Source organism: Struthio camelus, chromosome 1 (assembly GCF_040807025.1).
Source record: "Struthio camelus isolate bStrCam1 chromosome 1, bStrCam1.hap1, whole genome shotgun sequence".
NCBI lineage: Eukaryota > Metazoa > Chordata > Aves > Struthioniformes > Struthionidae > Struthio > Struthio camelus.
Window position 1 is genome coordinate 94,046,138 of NC_090942.1, and position 18,865 is coordinate 94,065,002.

At 44.0% G+C, this 18,865-nt stretch overlaps 1 protein-coding gene across 5 annotated transcripts in view; it reads left to right on the forward strand.

The window, feature by feature from the left end:
• The window catches only part of ARHGAP31 (Rho GTPase activating protein 31), a 64,639-nt gene that overhangs the window by 29,982 nt on the left and 15,792 nt on the right, over positions 1–18,865 (forward strand). For 3 of the 5 annotated variants that reach the window (XM_068958719.1, XM_009675207.2, XM_068958745.1), the window contains exons 2-6: positions 8,092–8,194; positions 8,702–8,846; positions 14,947–15,029; positions 15,775–15,882; positions 17,620–17,765. In XM_068958719.1, coding sequence (XP_068814820.1) covers positions 8,092–8,194; positions 8,702–8,846; positions 14,947–15,029; positions 15,775–15,882; positions 17,620–17,765 — 585 coding nt within the window. Of the gene's footprint in view, positions 1–8,091; positions 8,195–8,701; positions 8,847–14,918; positions 15,030–15,774; positions 15,883–17,619; positions 17,766–18,865 lie in introns of all 5 variants that reach the window. The other 2 variants (XM_009675208.2, XM_068958736.1) reach the window with 1 other exon arrangement.

An 18,865-nucleotide genomic window follows, 5' to 3' on the forward strand; every position in this document is an offset into this window, starting at 1 on the left:
ACAAACTAATGTTGACAGCCAGGAATGGAATAGATCCTGAGTGCCTTGCATTGCCCGTCTCCGGGCTCAAGGATTCTAAGAGTCCTGTTTAAGAGATCCCACACATCAAGGGGGATGTCGGCTTCCACATGCCTTTTACAATGAAGAAATGGATGTAATAGCTTACTAGTCCCTCCGAGCATCTTTTGGGAACTGTTTGTAAGAGGCTTAGCAAAACTGCATCATCTAGCAAGCACAGGGGGAGCACAGAGACGATGGCTTGTTTGTTATCTAACTTGCTGCTGATGCCCTTGCAGATTAAAACATATAGGCTGTTGAGAGAAAGAAAACATTTGTGAAATCCATTTGTATTTTCTTTGCTTTGTTACCAACAGTAAAGTAGGTTAGCGTGGCTTACATCTTTGTCCATGCTGAAGAAGAGACGGGAAGAAAGGAAGAAAAAACACGATATAGTAGTGTGACACCTGCAGTCTGTGGACTTGTTCATCGATTTGAATGAAAGACAGTGGGCACTCAAGAGACTTCAAATGGAGCCACATCAGCAGCCATCCATCCCAATGCTCAACATTTGCCTGCACTGTTCTCTTGCAAGCTGCTTCTCCCAGCTCCCTTGTGACCCAGCATCCGTATTGCCTGGCTCACTCCTGTAGTCCATCAGCCTCTGATGCAGCCTTTGAATTGGACATTGTTTGCAGTATGTGTCATCAGAAACAAGGTTAATGGCAGGACCTCTGGCTCACGGCCTGTGTATTCTCATAGTACCAAGAGGGAGGTCAATTCATTATATACAGCTTCAAAGCTTTTCTGATCTTTTCTGTACTTACACCTGAGTCCCTTTTCTGAGACAGTGAAAACTGTACTGTTGCACTAATGTTCAGAATTAATTGCCCAAAATGCTCGTGCTGTGGTGAGCAAAACCCTGTACAATATCCAACCTAACATATGAGGGATGAGACTTGTTAGGATTCAGACGGTTACCTGAGGCCATGTACAGCTCATTGACCTGCCCTAGAGAATCCAAGCCCCTGTTTTCCATGGTGGCCGTAGCACAGAAGCATAAAAGTTAGGAGTGGAGATATCCTGTTAGGTTATCTAGACTTTTTTGCAGGAAACCCACAGCAGGATGTTTCCCTAACAAGCCTGTTCTAGTATTTAGTACAATCTCTTTTCAAAAGTGCCTTGCATGACAGAATTTGCCAGCTGGGACATTTCAGAGGAGTTTGGTGACTACTGCTGTTGAGAGTGAGCGCCCAATATCTGCTTGTGCAATGCTTTCAACTCTCAGGCTTTCTTTGGTATATGCATCATCAGTCAGCTGACCATGGCTGTTGTGGGCTCTCTCACCTCTGCCTGGCACTTCACAGTTGTCAGATCTGCTCTGGAAAATCAGATGTTTCAACAGGTCTTCTTTCGCTGTTAGATGTAAGATGGGTACAGTATCAGTGGGAAAAATCCTTGATAGGTGTCACTGACTTTGATCAGAGATAAACTGGGCCTGCAGGCTGTGTTGAAATGCATGTGCTTGAAATCAACGTGCCACATCCTGAGTGGTGCCCAGCATTTCCACTTCCCCCTCCAGTCTGTTGAGGTCTGTGCCTCGCAGCATCTGCCAGATTTGAGGTCCATTTTTTGCATGTCTTTGCTCACCAAATTCACAACTGAATTCAGGACGGTGCTTTCATCACGGGGAAAGACATTGTTGTGCTAACCTTTATGACATTTCAGAGATGTTTCCCACAGAAGTGAAGGGAAAAAAAAATATGAAGTGTGTGACTTATATGGTGATTCAGTTGTGTTGTCTGTGCAGACAGGATCACCTTGGCGCCAGCTATTCATCTTTTTTTAACTGTGTTTATGGCAGCTAAGGGGGAAGAGGCGAGGAGGGTTCTAACAAGGTGATTTGTTTTTAAATGTATTTGATGTTGTTTAGCTATCTCATGCTATTCAAACACAGGTGTGTGTGGGGGGGTGGTAGCTCGGTGCTCACAGCCAAACCAAACATTGGGATTTGATGGTGAGACAGTTTATTTTTTCTTCTTCCATAAAATGAATTTAGTGCTGGTGAAAAGTCTGCACAGACAGCCCTGGAGACTGAAGCCCTCTGTTTGTCCTTGTAGCGTTTACACGTAGGCAGGGCAAACCTTCCCTATCCCCAGCCCTGCCAACACACTTCATCTCCGCAGGGGAACTCGGACGCTGTGGCCCCTTTGGGCCCCAGCCTCTGCTCAGGCTGCTGACAAGGAGGCTGTGGAGGGCGGAGGGGATGACACCTCGGGGACAAGGCAGGATTTAGTCTTAGCTGCCGCAGATGAGGGTTATGAATCGGGAAGCAATCTGGAGTCCTAACAGCCAGGGCGAACTGAGGCTGGAGCGAGCTGCAGGGCGAGAGCACAGTTTGAGCTTCTCTGGAATCTGTTTCTCAGCCAACCTTACGCCTAGTGAAAATCAGACATGATCAGCATAAAGAATCTAGTGAATCAGCATTAAAGCTCGTGATTTAAAGTAGGAACAGTCAGGAAATACAAAAATATAAGTCACATCAGAGAGAGTCACTCTCAAGTATGTTGCCATTTACACAATGCTGTTCCTTTCCTGTGATTAGGAGGCCAAGTTAATATATTAGTATGTTCTAAAATATGTACTATTTTTTTATTTTTATATGTAAAAATGGCAGCTTTTACTTTCTACAGACTGAAACACTTATTTTCTAGAGGGAAATATCTCCTAACTTAATAATTTAAATTGAAACAAGAGACTGTTTTAACCTTTATAGTCTCATGATTTGACATACTGTGATATGAAGCATGCACTATTATTGAGGGGAATGGAGGACAATTTAAAAAATCTAATACATAACAAAATCAAAATGGTGAAGCAAAAACGTCCAGGACTTTTTTTTTTTGCGTGGGATTCATTCTTTGGGGGAAATTCTGAAAAAAAAAATACAATTTCCCTCAAGTCAAACATCAAAATGTTGACGTTTCAGGTAAAATGAAAAGTCAGAGTTTGTCCCTCTCGTTACTTTAACTGAAATTAAAATAAAATTAGAGAAGACATGAAACCTCCTCCCTGATGCTAGACTGACCTGTAAGAAGACCCCAGTAGCTCCACTTTTACTTTTTATCCCTTGAAGGAGCTTTTTGAGAGAACAACGGAAGTATAAAGAGAAAAATGAGGCCTGTGGCAGTATTCAGTCCTATTAGGTTCTGTGTACTCTGGACACATGCCCTAGTCCAGGTTAGCACATGCTTAACTTCAAGCACAGGCTTACTGGACAGTATTCATACTGTCTAATTTTGGTGCCTAACTTAGCAGCCTCCCCAGGATCCTTCTGTAGTTTGTGGAGACAAAGAGTTTCTTCTAGAAGGCAACACTGAACACCTCCTAGGCCGCTGCTTGTGTCTCCTGCTGGACCAGGGTCTTTCTCTCTCTTTGCTGATTTTAGTGGGAGACCAGGAGGCTAGTCTCCGTCCCTTCTGTTGACTCTAGTGAGGCTGCTTGGTGCTGTAGCAAGACTTAAAGGTCTTGCTGGTTTTGATCCCAAGTGCTTGGCCCTGTGCAAGATCAAGCCTTTGCCAGGCAGGCAAATAGTTAGAGCAGCTTGCTTTCTGGTGGGGAGGTTTGCAGGATGGTAGCGTAGTGGTTTGCAAGAGGCGGGAGAAGGGACAGATCCCCCTCCCTGCAGCACTGAGAGGCAAGAGGCTCAGTGCACATTGCTTGTACTGGAAGCCCAAGGGATTGGGATGGGAAGGAGACATAATACCTGGCTGTAGTAGGAGGAGCATGCGCATGTAAAGAAGATAACATGTCCTGCGTTCATGGAAAAGGCCCAGGTGAAGGTGAATGCCTGCATATGCTGAGCTCCATTGGTGATATCCAGTAAGAGTGGAACTAGTTACTGTGACTGTCCTTCGGGTTTATTTTTGTCCAGGGGAAGAGAAGTATTGTCTTTTGTGTGTAGTATGTTTATAACTCAATTTCCCTTCTGACTGATGCTTTGCTCCATACTCTCTTCTCCTCCCGCATCTGGTTTCTATTGTAGTTTTAAATGAGGACAGTTTGGCTGTCTGGCAGAACAAGCGGGTCTGTGTGACACCAGCTGCCTCTTCCAACTTTCAAGCCTCCAGCACAGTTTTAATTATAGAAGTGTGAAGATTAGAAACCACCCCCTCCCCAATCTCTCTTTCAGTGCCTACACACACACACACATACACACACACACACACACACACACACACAGAGCAACCCCTGCTGCAAAGTCCTCATCCAAATCTGATTTTCCTTTGGGAGACACTGGTGTGTGATTTATGTGTACCGTGTAATGCAGATAAAATCCCATTGTAAAGTGCACACTAGAGTCCGAGTTTCCCAGCATTCAGGGTTGATCATAGCTTTCATTTTGGTTCAGGTTTCCTCAATAGGCATGTCTGAAATAATTGAACCACCTCAGAGAAGGCTGGAGGTGTGAGGGAGCTGCTTACTATTGCTTTAGCTTCGCCTCCCCCAAGTACCCTAAAGAGTCAGCTTTGTAGGAGATCAGAGCTGCTTAGGAATTTCAGACCTACAGGTTTTGCTCAAAGAAAACATTTATTGTGCTCCAGTTTCATACAAGTGCTGCATTTAGGGGCTTGCTCCACAGGAAGTTGATGCAGTCCTTTCACCTCCAGGGATCTGAGGTCAAAGTCTGTAATTTTTGGTTGTGAGTGAAATGGGTCCTATGTGGGATTTTTTTGACATCACAAAACCACCACACATTTTGGCATAACGAGCTATTTCTCTTTGTAAGAGTCAAAGACCTGGTATGGCAGGAAGTCATGCACATGGTGAGCAAAGGGCACTGGCAGAGAATCATGAGAAGGCCAGAGCTGGAACAGGGGGTGTTGCAGGGCAGGAGCAAGAGGTATTGGCAGAGCTTGGTGCATATTGTCTATCGGCAGTCTATAAGGTGGTCTCTATTGTGCAGGCTAAGCCTCTATATTTCAGTAATGCTGTCTTCACCCACTTTTAAAAATGCGTTAAATCTTATACATTTGCTGCAGATTATTCCCCTCAGGTCCCTTCACTTGCTTACCAGCCTGCAACAGATGGAGCTAACCTTCTCCAGTTTGTGTATAAGAGGTTTGCCTCCTGCCTGAAGCCTCTTGACCTAATTTATCCCCCAAGGAAATGTAAAACTCAGGAAGAAGAAAGAGTGATTTAAAAGGTCTTACTTTCAAGAGGTCAAATTAGTCACAACAAACAACTTCTCAATGTATTTGGTGGGCTTATCCTTTACACTGAGATTTTAAAAAGCGCCTAACGAATGGTGCTGTAGGCACGGACTCCGTTTGTGTTAGCTAGACACTGTCGTGTGAGGTTTGTCTATATCAAAGGCTGTTTTATTTTTTAACATACTTTGTCACATTGCTTTTCTGCTAAGATAAATTTTCCATTCAATTAATTATTCCTCTTCAATGTAGCAAGGAGTGATTCACCCATTCTCCCACCCAAAAGCATCTGAAGTGATCATGGATCTGTCTAGATTTGATTTTTGCTGTTTACATTACATATATTCCTGGATGTCCCAACCAAGAAGGAAATCTTAATATGCCATGTATGCGTAGCTCCTGCCACGAAGACCTTATGGCCTGAACAGACACGAATGAAGAAGAGGCTGGAAGTCATTTTCCTTTCCGTCTTTTTATTTCTAGCATGCTCATCATCATATGATCCGAGTTCCCTACTACAGTTACGGATAATTAGAGATAAGGTCCTCCTTCTTGCTATGTCACAAATACGAAGTTAGGCTTTTCTTGGTAGGATTTTTAGGAAGTTTCATGCTTCTATTTTTATCTGTCTCCTTCCACGTCATTTGTTGCTCTAGGAAGTGGGTGCTGTAGGTACTGAAAGGAGTGTTTCCTATGTTCCCTCCTGAAGGCAGTGATGTGAAAAAGTCCTTGAGGAGGGAATCCTATAGCTCTGTGGCTACTGTGGAGAAAGCTTTGACTCTGTTGACCTCACCTGTTCTCTTGGTGATTTCATGGTTTCCCATGAACATTGTTGTAATAGGTTAAGGCCCCAAACAGAAGCTGAGCTTTAGTTAGTCTTAGCTCATCGTCTTGAGGGACTTAAAAATCAGCCTGAGGGCTTTTAGTGTGGCTTAATGCACCTGCACTGTGAATCCCTGTGCTAAAAGCAAGTAAATTTTTCCCTCTTGTTCTGAAGGGACACCTATGACCTCTACTGAGGAGAATTAGTCTGTTTGGGTCATTCAGATTTCCAAGTAAACAGGTGTATTCCTTCATTTGGGTTGAACCACTCTGGAGAAGAGAAGGGATACACACAGGAAGAACTTCTTTACCTCCACCAGTAAGAGTAGAGAGGAGGAAGGGTAGCACTTCCCTGACTGACTGGGCTCAGTAATAGTGTGTCACTGAGGTAGACACTGGGTTGGAAACTCTCCTCAGTGGAGACTGTGCCCTGGTTTGCCTAGTAGGGGCAGGCATAGAATCACTGTAAAAATGAAGAGAAGTCACACTGGAATAGATTGCTAAGATATGCACCTCTATGTGGCTCTCATCGGACTTTTTCTGCTTCTGGGAGGAGAACACGCATGGAGGAATCTATCGTTACATTCAGCATTAAAAAACCCAGACCCAAGATCCTTACATCATTCAAGACATTAATAAATCATATCAGCTTGTTGGGTGAGAAGTGGTGCCTCCTTGTATGAGCTCTTCCCTTTGGAAATCCAGTTGTGCTGGTTCTAGACCAAGATGGCAGCTACTGGCTGGGAGGCCAGAGCAAGAGGAGAGACCAGCAAAGCCAGGCCCCACCATTCCTGCTCCCTGTCCTGTGACACAGGTTATCCAGCCTCTCACTCCTGAAATGGCAAAATTCAGTTTAGCCCACACTTCTGAGAAACAGTGAGCTGGCTCTGGCCTCAGTGGCACATATGAGAAAAACAGCAATGTACCAGCTCCTTTTTGTTCAGATTGTCCCCGGAGTGCTATCTTTGGATCCTCCATGATGAAGGATACATTAATATATCATTATGTTCCTAGATTTTGAGCAGAAGATGTTAGGCAAGGTCCAGCCAGAGAAATTATTTTTGTGGTGTTGCAAATATGCTGTAATTGCTATGGCTGGTTTCCCTGTCAAATGTGTGGCTTAATCTGTTCTCTTCTCTACAGTGCAGCAGAGTCAGCATTACAGTGAGGGGCTTTAACTTCTGCATTTACTGACTTTTGTGCTTATAACTGTGTGAAACATTGCATTAAATACAGAGTAGTTTCTAGCACCTAATAAGGAAGGAGTCTCTTACTGTTATTGTTATAGCTAGGGTTGTTATAGTACTGGGGACAGGGAGGCTTGGTCTGATCAAGAGCATGAGGGGTTCCTATACCTGTATAATGGGAAAAAATAAACACTCAGTTTGGATCCAGATCTGGATATAACTGTTGTGCCTCAGGCTCCTCTCAGTTTTAAGGTGTGTCAAGTCCTTGGCTGGTTATGCTGCTGGAGTTTTTTTGAAGGCAACGTCAGATTTTGTCAGTGTGAAGATCTAGTCAATATTTGAACTTCATACCCCCTCTGTGGGAGTTTATGAGCACTAAACCCCGGGGTATGTAGGCTTATATGGAAATGAGAATGTTTCTCTGATTTTTATCCAAGCCAGTGAGACCTTTTGGCTTGATTCAGCAAGGCTGGAACTCTGTCTTGGGGAAGGGGGAGATTCCCAGGACCTCATGCTTTCAATTAGAGTGAAATTACCTCTCTTTCTGGGGGGAGAAAAAAAAGAAGCCCTACCTCTCTTCCGACAACACTTTGGTGACTTCAGACTCAGTCATTTTCATAATGACAATGAGTGTGGCGTGGTAGAGCCATAGCACATCCTCCTGCCTCACTCTGTAGATTGGCTATGGCTACTTTGTGAGGGAGAAGGAGGAGTTTATTTTTTGTTTTCTCTGTATTTCTCCCATTACCGTACCCTTCCTTGTGTCCTGCAGACCGCTTCTGCTGGTGTTGCATTAAACTGTCTCCTTTGTGGTGACTTGTGGCTCTCCGTATGTATTCATTCATTGGGGATCTTGCCTTCCTTTCCTCTCTTAGTCCCCTATGTGCTGAAGAGCTGTGCAGAGTTCATTGAGACACATGGCATTGTGGATGGGATCTACCGCCTCTCAGGAGTGACGTCCAACATACAAAAGCTGAGGTAAGGGCAATCTGTTTAAGCACCAGAGGGTTTCAGTGACACTGCTCAGTACCATTTTGCTGTTATTCCCTCAGGCATATGTTGGGGCTAACATAGTTCTGCCCCAGTGAAGAGGATACTAGGCCTAAAGGCAACTGGCTCTAAAGGTGGTAATAGGGAAATACAGCATTTCAGCGATTATTCCATGACAAGGAGAAAAATCTTCTGAATCCATTAATGAGAAAGGAGGCCTGGAGTGTCTCAGCACAAATGCTGAGTTGTTCTCTCTCACTTCAAGACAAAGCAATCTCTTTATGTCAGTTTGGGGTCCATCCATAGAACCAGAAGCTGGTTGAGACCTAGGGCTCTGAGTCCAGGAGACAATCTGGGCAAGGCTGCAGGTAATACAGAGACATCTTTGCTTTCCAGTTTGCTTTCTCCTCTGGCTGTAGAAGAGAACTCAGAGTGAAGTACTGGGCTGCCACAGCTTTTATTTGTCCACATTGTTATATCTTTACGTTGTTTCAGACAAGAGTTTGTTTCTGACCAATGCCCAGACCTGACAAGGGAAGTTTATCTCCAGGACATTCACTGTGTGGGGTCACTCTGCAAGCTCTACTTCAGGGAATTGCCCAACCCTCTCCTCACTTATGAGCTCTACAAGAAATTCACGGTAAGACCCCTTGCTGTTCTCATTCCCAACTAGGAGTGTGGATGTGCTGCAGGTTCTCCCATGACAGCTGTTTAGACTTCACTCTAATGTCCTGGTTTCTGGTGCATGTGTCAGTATAAACACTTCTCAGTGCTCTTCCCTTCTCTTCCTGTGCAGGCTCTCTTTCCCTGTCCTTGATTCTTTCCCCCTGTTTTCATGTTTATTTCTCTCTGTTTCCCTGTTGTTTTCTTCTCTTTGTCTTGCTCTCTGATTTTTTACTGCTTTACTTCCTTGGTGTTATTCTTTCCCCCCACTTTGCACTTCCTCCCCAAATTACTAATTCTCTTTCTTTTCCTCAGTACCGTCTAATGACAGTCATCACTGACAGTCTTTTGAATCACCTGGGGCTTATGATAATCACAGAGATGTGGTTTCCTTTTCCCTGTTCCTTCTGCAGTCCCTGACACTTGCACAAACTGATTGCTCAGCCCATGTGTAAAGCACCAACTTTTCTGCACCTGTAGCATTTTTCGCCTAGTTTGTCAGAGTGCAAATGATGACACAAGTTCCTAGTTATGGCATATCAGGTCCATCACGATCATGTCATGGAAACAAAAAGCAGAGGAAAATGGCAACTGGCCAAGCAGAAATCTCTATCTTTGATTAAAGGGACTATAATTCAAAGAGTAATAAGTCCATTCTGCAAAACAGCGGTAGAGTATACACAGATGCAGTTGGATCGTAGGAGCAGACCATGGGGAGCAGCAAAATAAGACCAGGAAGCCTGAATTTTTAAATGAGTTGGCTAATTTGATGCCAGGTAATATTTTATTATAAGGTGGTGCAGCAAGCTATGCACGTCATTGAGGTTGCCTGGTTCTTACCATTCTAAAACCATTTTCAATTGTTTATGACACCAACAAATTTTAATCCAGTCATCTTACATGCTGAATTTTCAGCTAAAAGCATTCACCAGCTTCTTATAACAACTGGGGCGTGGGGGAGGGGAAGAGTTGTTTTTGCAGTATTAGAAACATCCGTCCTTTGTTCAGAAGTTTTCTCATCCTACTCTTTGACATTTGCTGGGAGGTGGAGGGCACAGACTTCATCAAAAATGTCAGACATTGCAGAGAAGACATTTTGCAAAATCATATCCAACTGAAATGGGAAGTGGCAGGCAGCCTTAGCTTCAGGTGTTGCTATCTGCATGGGCTCTGCTGTGAATCAAGCACTTCCAAGCGGTGCTGCTACGGGACAGATGGCAATGTGAGAGAGCCATGGGGTCCACACAGGAAGAAGGCCCTCTCCAAAGACTCCCTATTGCCCGCTGTGGGAAGAGGCAGGCACACCTGTGCAAGGGTAGGGCAGATGCAAAAGGAAGCCACTCAAGCAGCTACCTGCTATAAGCCAGGTAGCTGTTAGAGGCTGTAACTGAGGTGAGGAATATGAGATGGGAATTGGCTAACCTTGTTATACTGCCTGACAGATGTGCAATAATGTTAGGTGTCTTGATATTTCAGTGCCAAATTTTAAGGAAGATTGGACTGTTTTTTGAGGTGATGTATAGTCAAAACTTCAGTCACAATTCTGAGCAGATCTGAAAAGTCTTTCTATATCCTCAAATTGAGATCTCTAAAATAGAGACAGTCGGGATGAATAGGAGCTTGAAAATACAGGGTATTATTCTACCATTCATAGTAACTGATGAGCCTCCTTCTTGCTGGAGATATTTGGCTGGTGTCTTTCTGGCTATCAGTGCTGATTTATGAAAGAAAAGTGCTATAAAGGAAACATGAAGATTTAGATGGAAACTTTTTTTAGGAAAGAATGTTTGCTGAAAAGTGCAGTTTTGGGATGATGACTTGCAGATTTGGGTTAGATACATTTGGTAAATAGTTTTATTCAAAAACAAAAAGGAAAACACTTTTGTAACTGTCCAAATGTTTCTTTTACAAATACTTTCTAAAGGAAATATTTCAACTTTAAATCAACACTCTCACTCTTAAATAAAAAGGTTTTCAGAAAAGGGTTAAACAGCCACAAACTTAAATGATTTTTTTCTTTCACTTTTGGTTGAATGTGATGTTTTGGTCAATCTGGAACAATTGATTTTTGAAATCTTGTTCCAGCTCTCCAAATAGTATCACTTTGAATTGATCTAAAAAGGATTTTTTTTTTTTATTCCCAGCTTTTCAGTTTGTCCGCTCAGCCACAAAATCCATTATTCATGTAACTCCACTCAGTAGGGATTTATAATGAGTTACCCAGCTGACAAGAAACACAGTCAGATACCAGGAGGAAAGAAAAAAAAAAAAAAGACCAATTCCCCAAGGAGCAGAAGAAATGCTAGGGGTGTGTGTATATGTCTGTGGTGTCTGAACACGGGATGGTGGCAGCTGTGCCTAGACAGAAGAGTGCTGGCAGGAGTAAAGGATGCATGTTAATCTCATCCTGTCTGACTCACTAGTGCTCTCTGAGGTGGGATAGGCTCCACTTTGAGTCACCAGAGTGATTCAGACATTCGTGGCTAAAGAAAGTTAAATTCTTAATGACTAGGGAGGGATTGGATTTTTGGCCATCTCTATGTCCAGTTTACGGTTGTAACATCCCAGTTATGACCTCACTGGATATTTGCCTTTGCAGAATGATGCTCTCTCATGCTCTCCAGTTTGCCATCTTGTATTCTGGTGACGGATGCTTGTTTTATTGGATAGATATGTTGACTCTGCTTGGCTAGTTCTAACCTGAACAGAGAGTGACAAATTACTCCCTCAGAACAAATCAGCTGTAGAAGGTCAAGCCCATTTTCTCTCTCTCTACTTTCTCTGCTGGAAAGCAGCTCTGCAGAGAAGGACCTGGGAGTGCTGGTGGACAATGAGTTAAGCATGAGGCAGCAGTGTGCCCTTGTGGCCAAGGCGGCCAATGGTCTCCTGGGGTGCATTAGGCAGAGTGTTGCCAGCAGGTGGAGGGAGGTGATCCTGCCCCTCTCCTCAGCCCTGGTGAGGCCACACCTGGAGTACTGTGTCCAGTTCTGGGCTCCCCAGTACAAGAGAGATACAGAGCTACTGGAATGAGTCCAGCGGAGGGCCACAAAGATGATTAGGGGACTGGAGCATGTCTCCTCTGAAGAAAGGCTGAGAGAGCTGGGCCTCTTCAGCCTGGAGAAGAGAAGACTGCGAGGGGATCTTATCTGAAATATCCAAAGGGAGGGTGTCAAGAGGATGGGGCTAGACTCTTCTCCGTGGTGCCCAGTGACAAGACAAGAGGCAACAGGCACAAACTGCAGCACAGGAAATTCCATCTGAACCTGAGGAAAAACTTCTTTCCTGTGAGGGGGACAGAGCATTGGAACAGGTTGCCCGGAGAGGTTGTAGAGTCTTCATTCTTGGAGATACTCAAAAGCCATCTGGACAGGGTCCAGAGCAGCCTGCTCTAGGTAATGCTACTTGAGCAGGGGGGTTGGACTAGATGATCTCCAGAGGTCCCTTCCAACCTCAACCACTCTGTGATTCTTTGAGTCTGTGACTCTATTCCACTTGTTAACCAGGGCCTGTAAATTGTGCACTCCGAGAATAATCAGTGGAGTAAAAATATCCAATATTTTTAATTGTGTTTTAGACACCTTCTGCCATCCTCAGAATGTTCTTTCCCACTTATAATGTGACAATATAAAGAACAGGAATTCATACCATGGTTAACAGACATACAATAAATGGAGTTATTGGATCTTCCTTGAATGCCATATTCTGCTGCTTGATATGTATAGCCTCGAATCCCAAGTTTTGGAAATGGCCTTGGTTTTAAAATGCACAACGTATATGGGTCAGAATGTGGCTGGAGGTTTGAATGGGTCATGACCTCAAAGAGGCTGGTATGCAGTTGCTGTGTAAGCATTAGGTCTTTGAGACCTGAAAGTTAAATGTGGGAACGAAAATTGGCGCTAGGAGGGGAAAAAGTGTGTACAATCTAGTTGAAGTGTAAATGTTTCAGATGCATTGGCTAAAGTTTGTATTTTTCTCCTTCTCCATCTTTGGGCAAGCCTATTCAGCTGGAAATCTTGTATGAAGATCACAGGACTTCTTGTGTTTAGGATTTCTGTGCTGATGGTAATAAGCTTTTTTTTAAGGAGAGATTTCAGAGTTTTCAATATTCAGTGGAAATGAGGATTAAATTATGAGAGTTTTAACAATTATAATTCTCTTAATAATATTAGTTATGAGATTATATTTCCCTAACTTTGAGTGCTTAGATCAGAACATTAATTTTTATTTGTTGCAGCAAAAGGGCTGCTTCTAATCATCCTGATGAGACCCTCACCACAGACAGAGTCTTTCATTTCAGCCTGTCTCTGCTTCCGAGACCTTGTGTCAGTGGAATAACAATAAAAACAAGGGGAAGGTTAGCATCACTTCAAATCTCAAAACAAGCTCATTTCCTGCTTAGATGAAGCTTATAGTCAGCTCTTTTCAGCTCTAAAGAGCTTGTCCTTTCCAATTCAGGTGTTTTGAATCTGCAAGTAGCCTGTGGCACGTTACTGCAGGGGACTTCTCCTAGGTAGAGGCCTGATTCATGCTATGTCAGTTTGCAACTGTGTGTGTAGTTTGTCAGGAAAACTGCAGATTATGGATGAGTTATACTAGTGATTCTCCTGTTAGCAGCTTTGTAAAGTGACATAGATGATGCTAAAAGGCTTGATTCCTGATGTCTGGAAAGGGTGATGCTGGGATATTTGTGTGAGTGTGGGCTTGTGACAAAAATAAGGAGTTGGCCCCCTGCTGTAGCTGCGGATAAAGAGTAGTAGAAGGAGTTAACCCACCTTTAATTTGGGCAGAACAAGTGTATCCATGTCTCTCATACACCAAGCTTACTTGCTGGCATTTGCCATGGCACCAGTGAGTAAGTTCAGGCTGGAGGACACAGACCTTGGTTCACAGTGTTGGGGAATAAAACATGATTTGTATTCATCTCTGGCCTGAAAACTGGCAATACCTGGCTTGTCGGTGGTTGTGCATGAAGACTGGTTTGCGGGTAAAAGAACTGTGACTAGGACACAGATGGAAGAATCATTAGTGCAGATGTTGTAGTGATTGAAAGGACATAATGATGCTTCTCTGGTTGTGGCAGGCAATTTCAGGTTTGTAATATTTAAGCAACGGGTGGTTTGGGATGGGTTATTTCCTTCCTTTCCTTTCCTAGCAGCGCTGACGTCTGTCTGTAGGCAAAACTTCTGCTGGCAGCGTGGGTCCCAGCATCTTTCTTTGAACTTGCTCCAAACTTCAGTGGCAGCAGAGTAGGCAGGAGGTTCCCAGACAGTCATGCATTGTTTGAAGTTGCTAGTCGTTTGTCCTCTCACAGCACAAATATTGAAAGGGAATAGATGAACAGATGAATACCAATGCAGCAAACTGCTAGGAATGCAGACAAAAGCTTATCACATTTTCTAAGCTCTTGCTCTGTAGTGACTTGCTCAAGACCAAGATGTATAACCTTGATTCTGTCTAATCTAGTCTAACCCTGAGCATAAGAATTTATTAATCTACCTGGACAGTGATTTTGCTAAGGCTTTTCCCACCACAAGAGCTGCAGTCCCACACAAATTACTCTGTGCGGCTATCTTCTTATGACAGATAATATTGCTTATTTTTATGAATATGGAACATGTAACTCCAAGCTGCCTTCATATTACAGGGCTTGAAACACCTATTTTATTTTTAACACAGTTTCAGGAGAAATTTGTAAAGTTTTTTTCTTCTTTTCATTATTTTCACTTCTCTCTTTCCCTCTCTCTGTTGCACCCAGCATTTCCCAAGTCAAAAAGGGAAAAAAGAACAAAAGAAAAAAAAAACTGCTAACTGAAGCTCTCAATGTAGTTTTTGAGTCAGACCTAAGTCCTCGACTCTCACCACCTCAAACATTGACCGCTTTCTCCCAAGGTATGGGGAGGATGTACTGAGACATAAAATAACTGTGCTAGGAATGCAAACTTTTTCTACCCATAGTTCTGTAAGGAAACAAGAGAGCACTCCCTCTGAGACTGGCTGTCTCACGTGACTGTCCTTATCCCTCTTCCTTTTCCCCTAAATTCTTTGCCAGGGTGGACTGTTTCCTTGTATCTCCACAGGAAGCAGTATCACGCTTCCCTGAGGATGAGCAGTTGGCACGAATTCAAAATGTCATCCAGGAGCTCCCACCATCACATTACAGGTGAGAACGTGTCCATTGAGGCTCTGAGGAAGAGTCTCGTGACCCTCACCATCAGGAAATTTTGCCTGAAACAGCACCAAAGTTAATTTCCAGAAGTTAATTCCCACAGGTTCACTCAACATTTCCAAATCTGACATTTTATCTGGCATTTAATATCTTTGAACAGCCATTGTTAGAGATTAAATGGCCTCTCCCTGCTGCTGTATACCCTCCCCCTGCCCATGTGAGCCCCTCCTCCCTCCCCTCCCCCCCCCCATGCCCTTGGCCAGGGTCCTGTAGTGTAGTGAGGAGTTGATCTGCTGGAGGCACTTGAGCTTGTGCTAAGCCCTCAGCCTCCACAGCCAGCATGCAGTGTCACCTCCTGCTCCCACCTGGCTGCCATCTTTATAGCACCCATCACACTAAGGATTGTTTGGGTCATGTTCCACACTCAGCCAGCCCAGAGCACATTGTTCAGGTATTCACTGCCAATCCATGTAAATTCTGGCACTGTAAATCATCTGCCCTATGGTGCCCATTGTACCATTGCAAACACTGCCCTGCTTGAGGAGGGAATGACTCTGAGGTCAGGGCTGACTCTGAGATGTGCTGTCCCAGGAGATGGGCATTGTCACCTGAGCTGAAGGGAAAGCCATCAGCAGGTCTCATATTTCAGGCTACGTTGTGCTAGCAGCTCGGGAGATATCACCACGTGCATGGTGAGAGACCTGACGCTTTCTTCTCTCTTCACACCAAACCACTGCAGAACGCTGGAATACCTGATCAAGCACCTGACTCACCTGGCCTCCTTCAGCAACATGACCAACATGCACACAAGAAACCTGGCATTAGTGTGGGCACCCAATCTCCTCAGGTATAGTAGAGAGTCCTCTCATCTAGAGCACCATGCTGAGCTCCAAGGGGAGCATGAGCACCTGAGCCTGTAGGCCAAGCCACTGAGGGAAATGCAAAGCCAGAAGCAAACAGAAGAACTAAAGGGAATATTAGGGCAGAACAAAGGGCTTTAAAAAAAAATTCTTTAATTCTTTAAAAAAATATATTCTTCCAGGTTGACTAATCTGAGATCTTACTGCCAACATCCAAGGAAGCTTGTGGTTTTTTTTTTTTTTAAGCTGTTATTTGTAACCTGACCACATTGATTTAAAAATGAGGAGTTAGCTCATCACTGTGGAACGGAAATGACATTTCTAACAGTGACAGTGCTTCTACAACAGAGCAGTGAGAGAGAGCACGGCTCAGAAGGGAAGGCAACACAACAGTAACATCAAAGTCTGTGTCCAGATCTGCTTAAGCATACGTGAAGTGAGCTTGATGGGCCTAAGATGGCAGCTAGTGCCAGATCACAAGATCACCAGGTACTTTTTCATGTTTGCTTTGCCTGGCACAGGGGAGAGGCGCAGATGAGAGGCAGCCAGAGGTTTTGCTGATATGATGTAGAGCTGAGCAGAACAAGAAAAAATATTATCTGAAAAATTTCTATTGAAATATTTTATACCTTGATGAAATTCCCTTCCTAGCCCCTCTGCCCAATATCAGTCTATTGAGAGGAGTGAGCTATGCAGGGATAGTCCAAGACTGCTGCAGGGCAGTAGTGGGACACAGGCAGAACTGGGGAGCCTAGGCCTGGAGGAGCCTTTGGGACTGCAGGCCACGTAGGACGGACATTGGCAAGAGAGGTTCAGGCCTAAAAAGAATTCTCTAAAGAGTTATCTCTCTTTTAAACTACAAAAAAGGCAGAGCAGGTTCCAAAAATGAATCAGATATTGACTCTATTGAATATCAAAATGAGCATTTGCTACTCAGACATTTTCATTTCAGCATCTGTCCTTGTTGAAAAACTGAAGGTTTTTTCCTTTTGCAATTTATTGTAAGTGCAAGTCCCAGGGAGGATAAGAAAGTAGCAAGCAATGCAACTGCAGTCTCCTTACATGGTTATCCTCCTGGCAATGCCCCAAGCTATTATCTATCACACCAGTCATTAACTTTACAAAGGATCCATTGCCCAGAGATAATTTCTTCAGCAACACTTTGGCATGTCAAGATAAGGAATGTTTCTTTACTGAGAGCAAGAGTGAGAATGTGAGAGTGCAGGAGGGCAGTGAGGAGACTACTGGGACACAAGGCAAAGCATTGAAAAAATTAGCATGGAAAAGACATGAGCAGGGTTCTAAGGGATTTCTCTCAATCCCACTTAGAGAGATGATTGAAGCATCAAGTATGGATGTGGAAGCAATGTGTGCAGGTTCTTATATGGTCTTTCAGGCCTAACTCTGAAAGAGCTAAAGGAGTAGCACAGAGGAGGGAAAAGAGAGCAGTTTGAGAGTCACAGTTTTATCTGCTGATGAAGAACGTAAAAGGGAAGTGGGAAAAATAACAGTGATGGGGAAGGAACGAAGAGAGGTGAGAGAGAAAAGAGGGAAAAGCTTGGGAAGGAAGGAAAACAGGCGATGGAGAAAAGTGGGGAAAACATCCCTGTTCCGGATTGTGTCAAGGAAGTGATGCCAGAAGGAAGAAAGCAGTTCCCTCCTTCCCAGGGGACCATGTGTGGCAATGTTGGGTACTAGTGTACTTCTTTCTTCTCCTGGTGCAGGTCAAAGGAGATTGAGGCTGTTGGCTGCAATGGAGATGCAGCTTTCCTGGAGGTGCGAGTCCAGCAATTGGTGATCGAGTTCATCTTGAATCATGTGGATCAGATCTTTAACAACAACAGAAAAGCCAGCTCCGCGGAGAACAGTGGTAACAACCTCCCTGAGTCCCTCCACATATCACTTGCCACATACTCGAGCCCTAACTGTATCAACTGTATCCCCTTCCACTAATATTTCTAGCACATCAGCGATCTCTCCATGCTCACAGACGCTACCAAATCCACCTCAAGCCCGCATTACCATGATCAACTCGTTTTTGAACACTAGCCTTCTTCAGTGGGCTCTGAAATTGCCTATGTCCTGTCTTTTGCATGATCTCATCTGGCTTAACCCTTTCTGCAAAAGGAAGACCACCTGACTAGCTTCTTAGTCCTGGCCTCAGTTTTTTCTCCAAGCCCATCAGCCATAGTCTCAATTGTTTTCTCAGGCTCTCCCAGTTGTAATTCTTCTTACCAATAACACCTGCCCTATGGTCATCATTCTCACACAAGTCAGAGTTTCTAAGATGAGGCCATGCTTCTAGGGTGAAACTTAAGTGTGGGTTCTAAAAACATTTGCCTTGAACTTGGGACATTTTATAAAGCAAGATACTTTTTTTACCCCCTGGGACCTCAGCAGACTTTGGAGATGCTGATTTTGTTATTTAGCGACAGGTTTATTGTCAAAATGCTTTTAAGGAAGGGGGTGAGAGGTCTGGGGTCCAAAGTGACCTTACATAATTTCAGAAATTTGCTTCTTTCTCTTTCACACATGTGGAAGACTCATAGGACATGCAGAAGTGAAGGAGAAAGCACTCTTCTGCTTTCCAGAAAACAGAATCCCATCCATCTTTCTCTTAACTTGTGGCATTCCCTGATAATCTGTCCCTGGAATCCACAGTTCGGGTGAGATTCCCTGCTCGACCTGTAATACACCTGCTCTGCCAATGCCGGGGTCATTCCTTGTTTATATCCTGGCAGAAGACGTGGAGTGAGGAACTGCACCCATACTGACACAAGCATTACAGTAAAACACTGATTAGTAAATTGCAAAGCTAGTAAATCCCGAAACTGGCTCAGTTTAGCAATTACTGAGCACTATTGGCCTTTAATAGTTACATGGTGTTTAGGAGAGGAATGTGCTGATCGTCCCAGTCCAGTTCTCAGTGGGGAAGTGCCCTGTTACTCAGCCCTCCTGCACAGGTAGTAG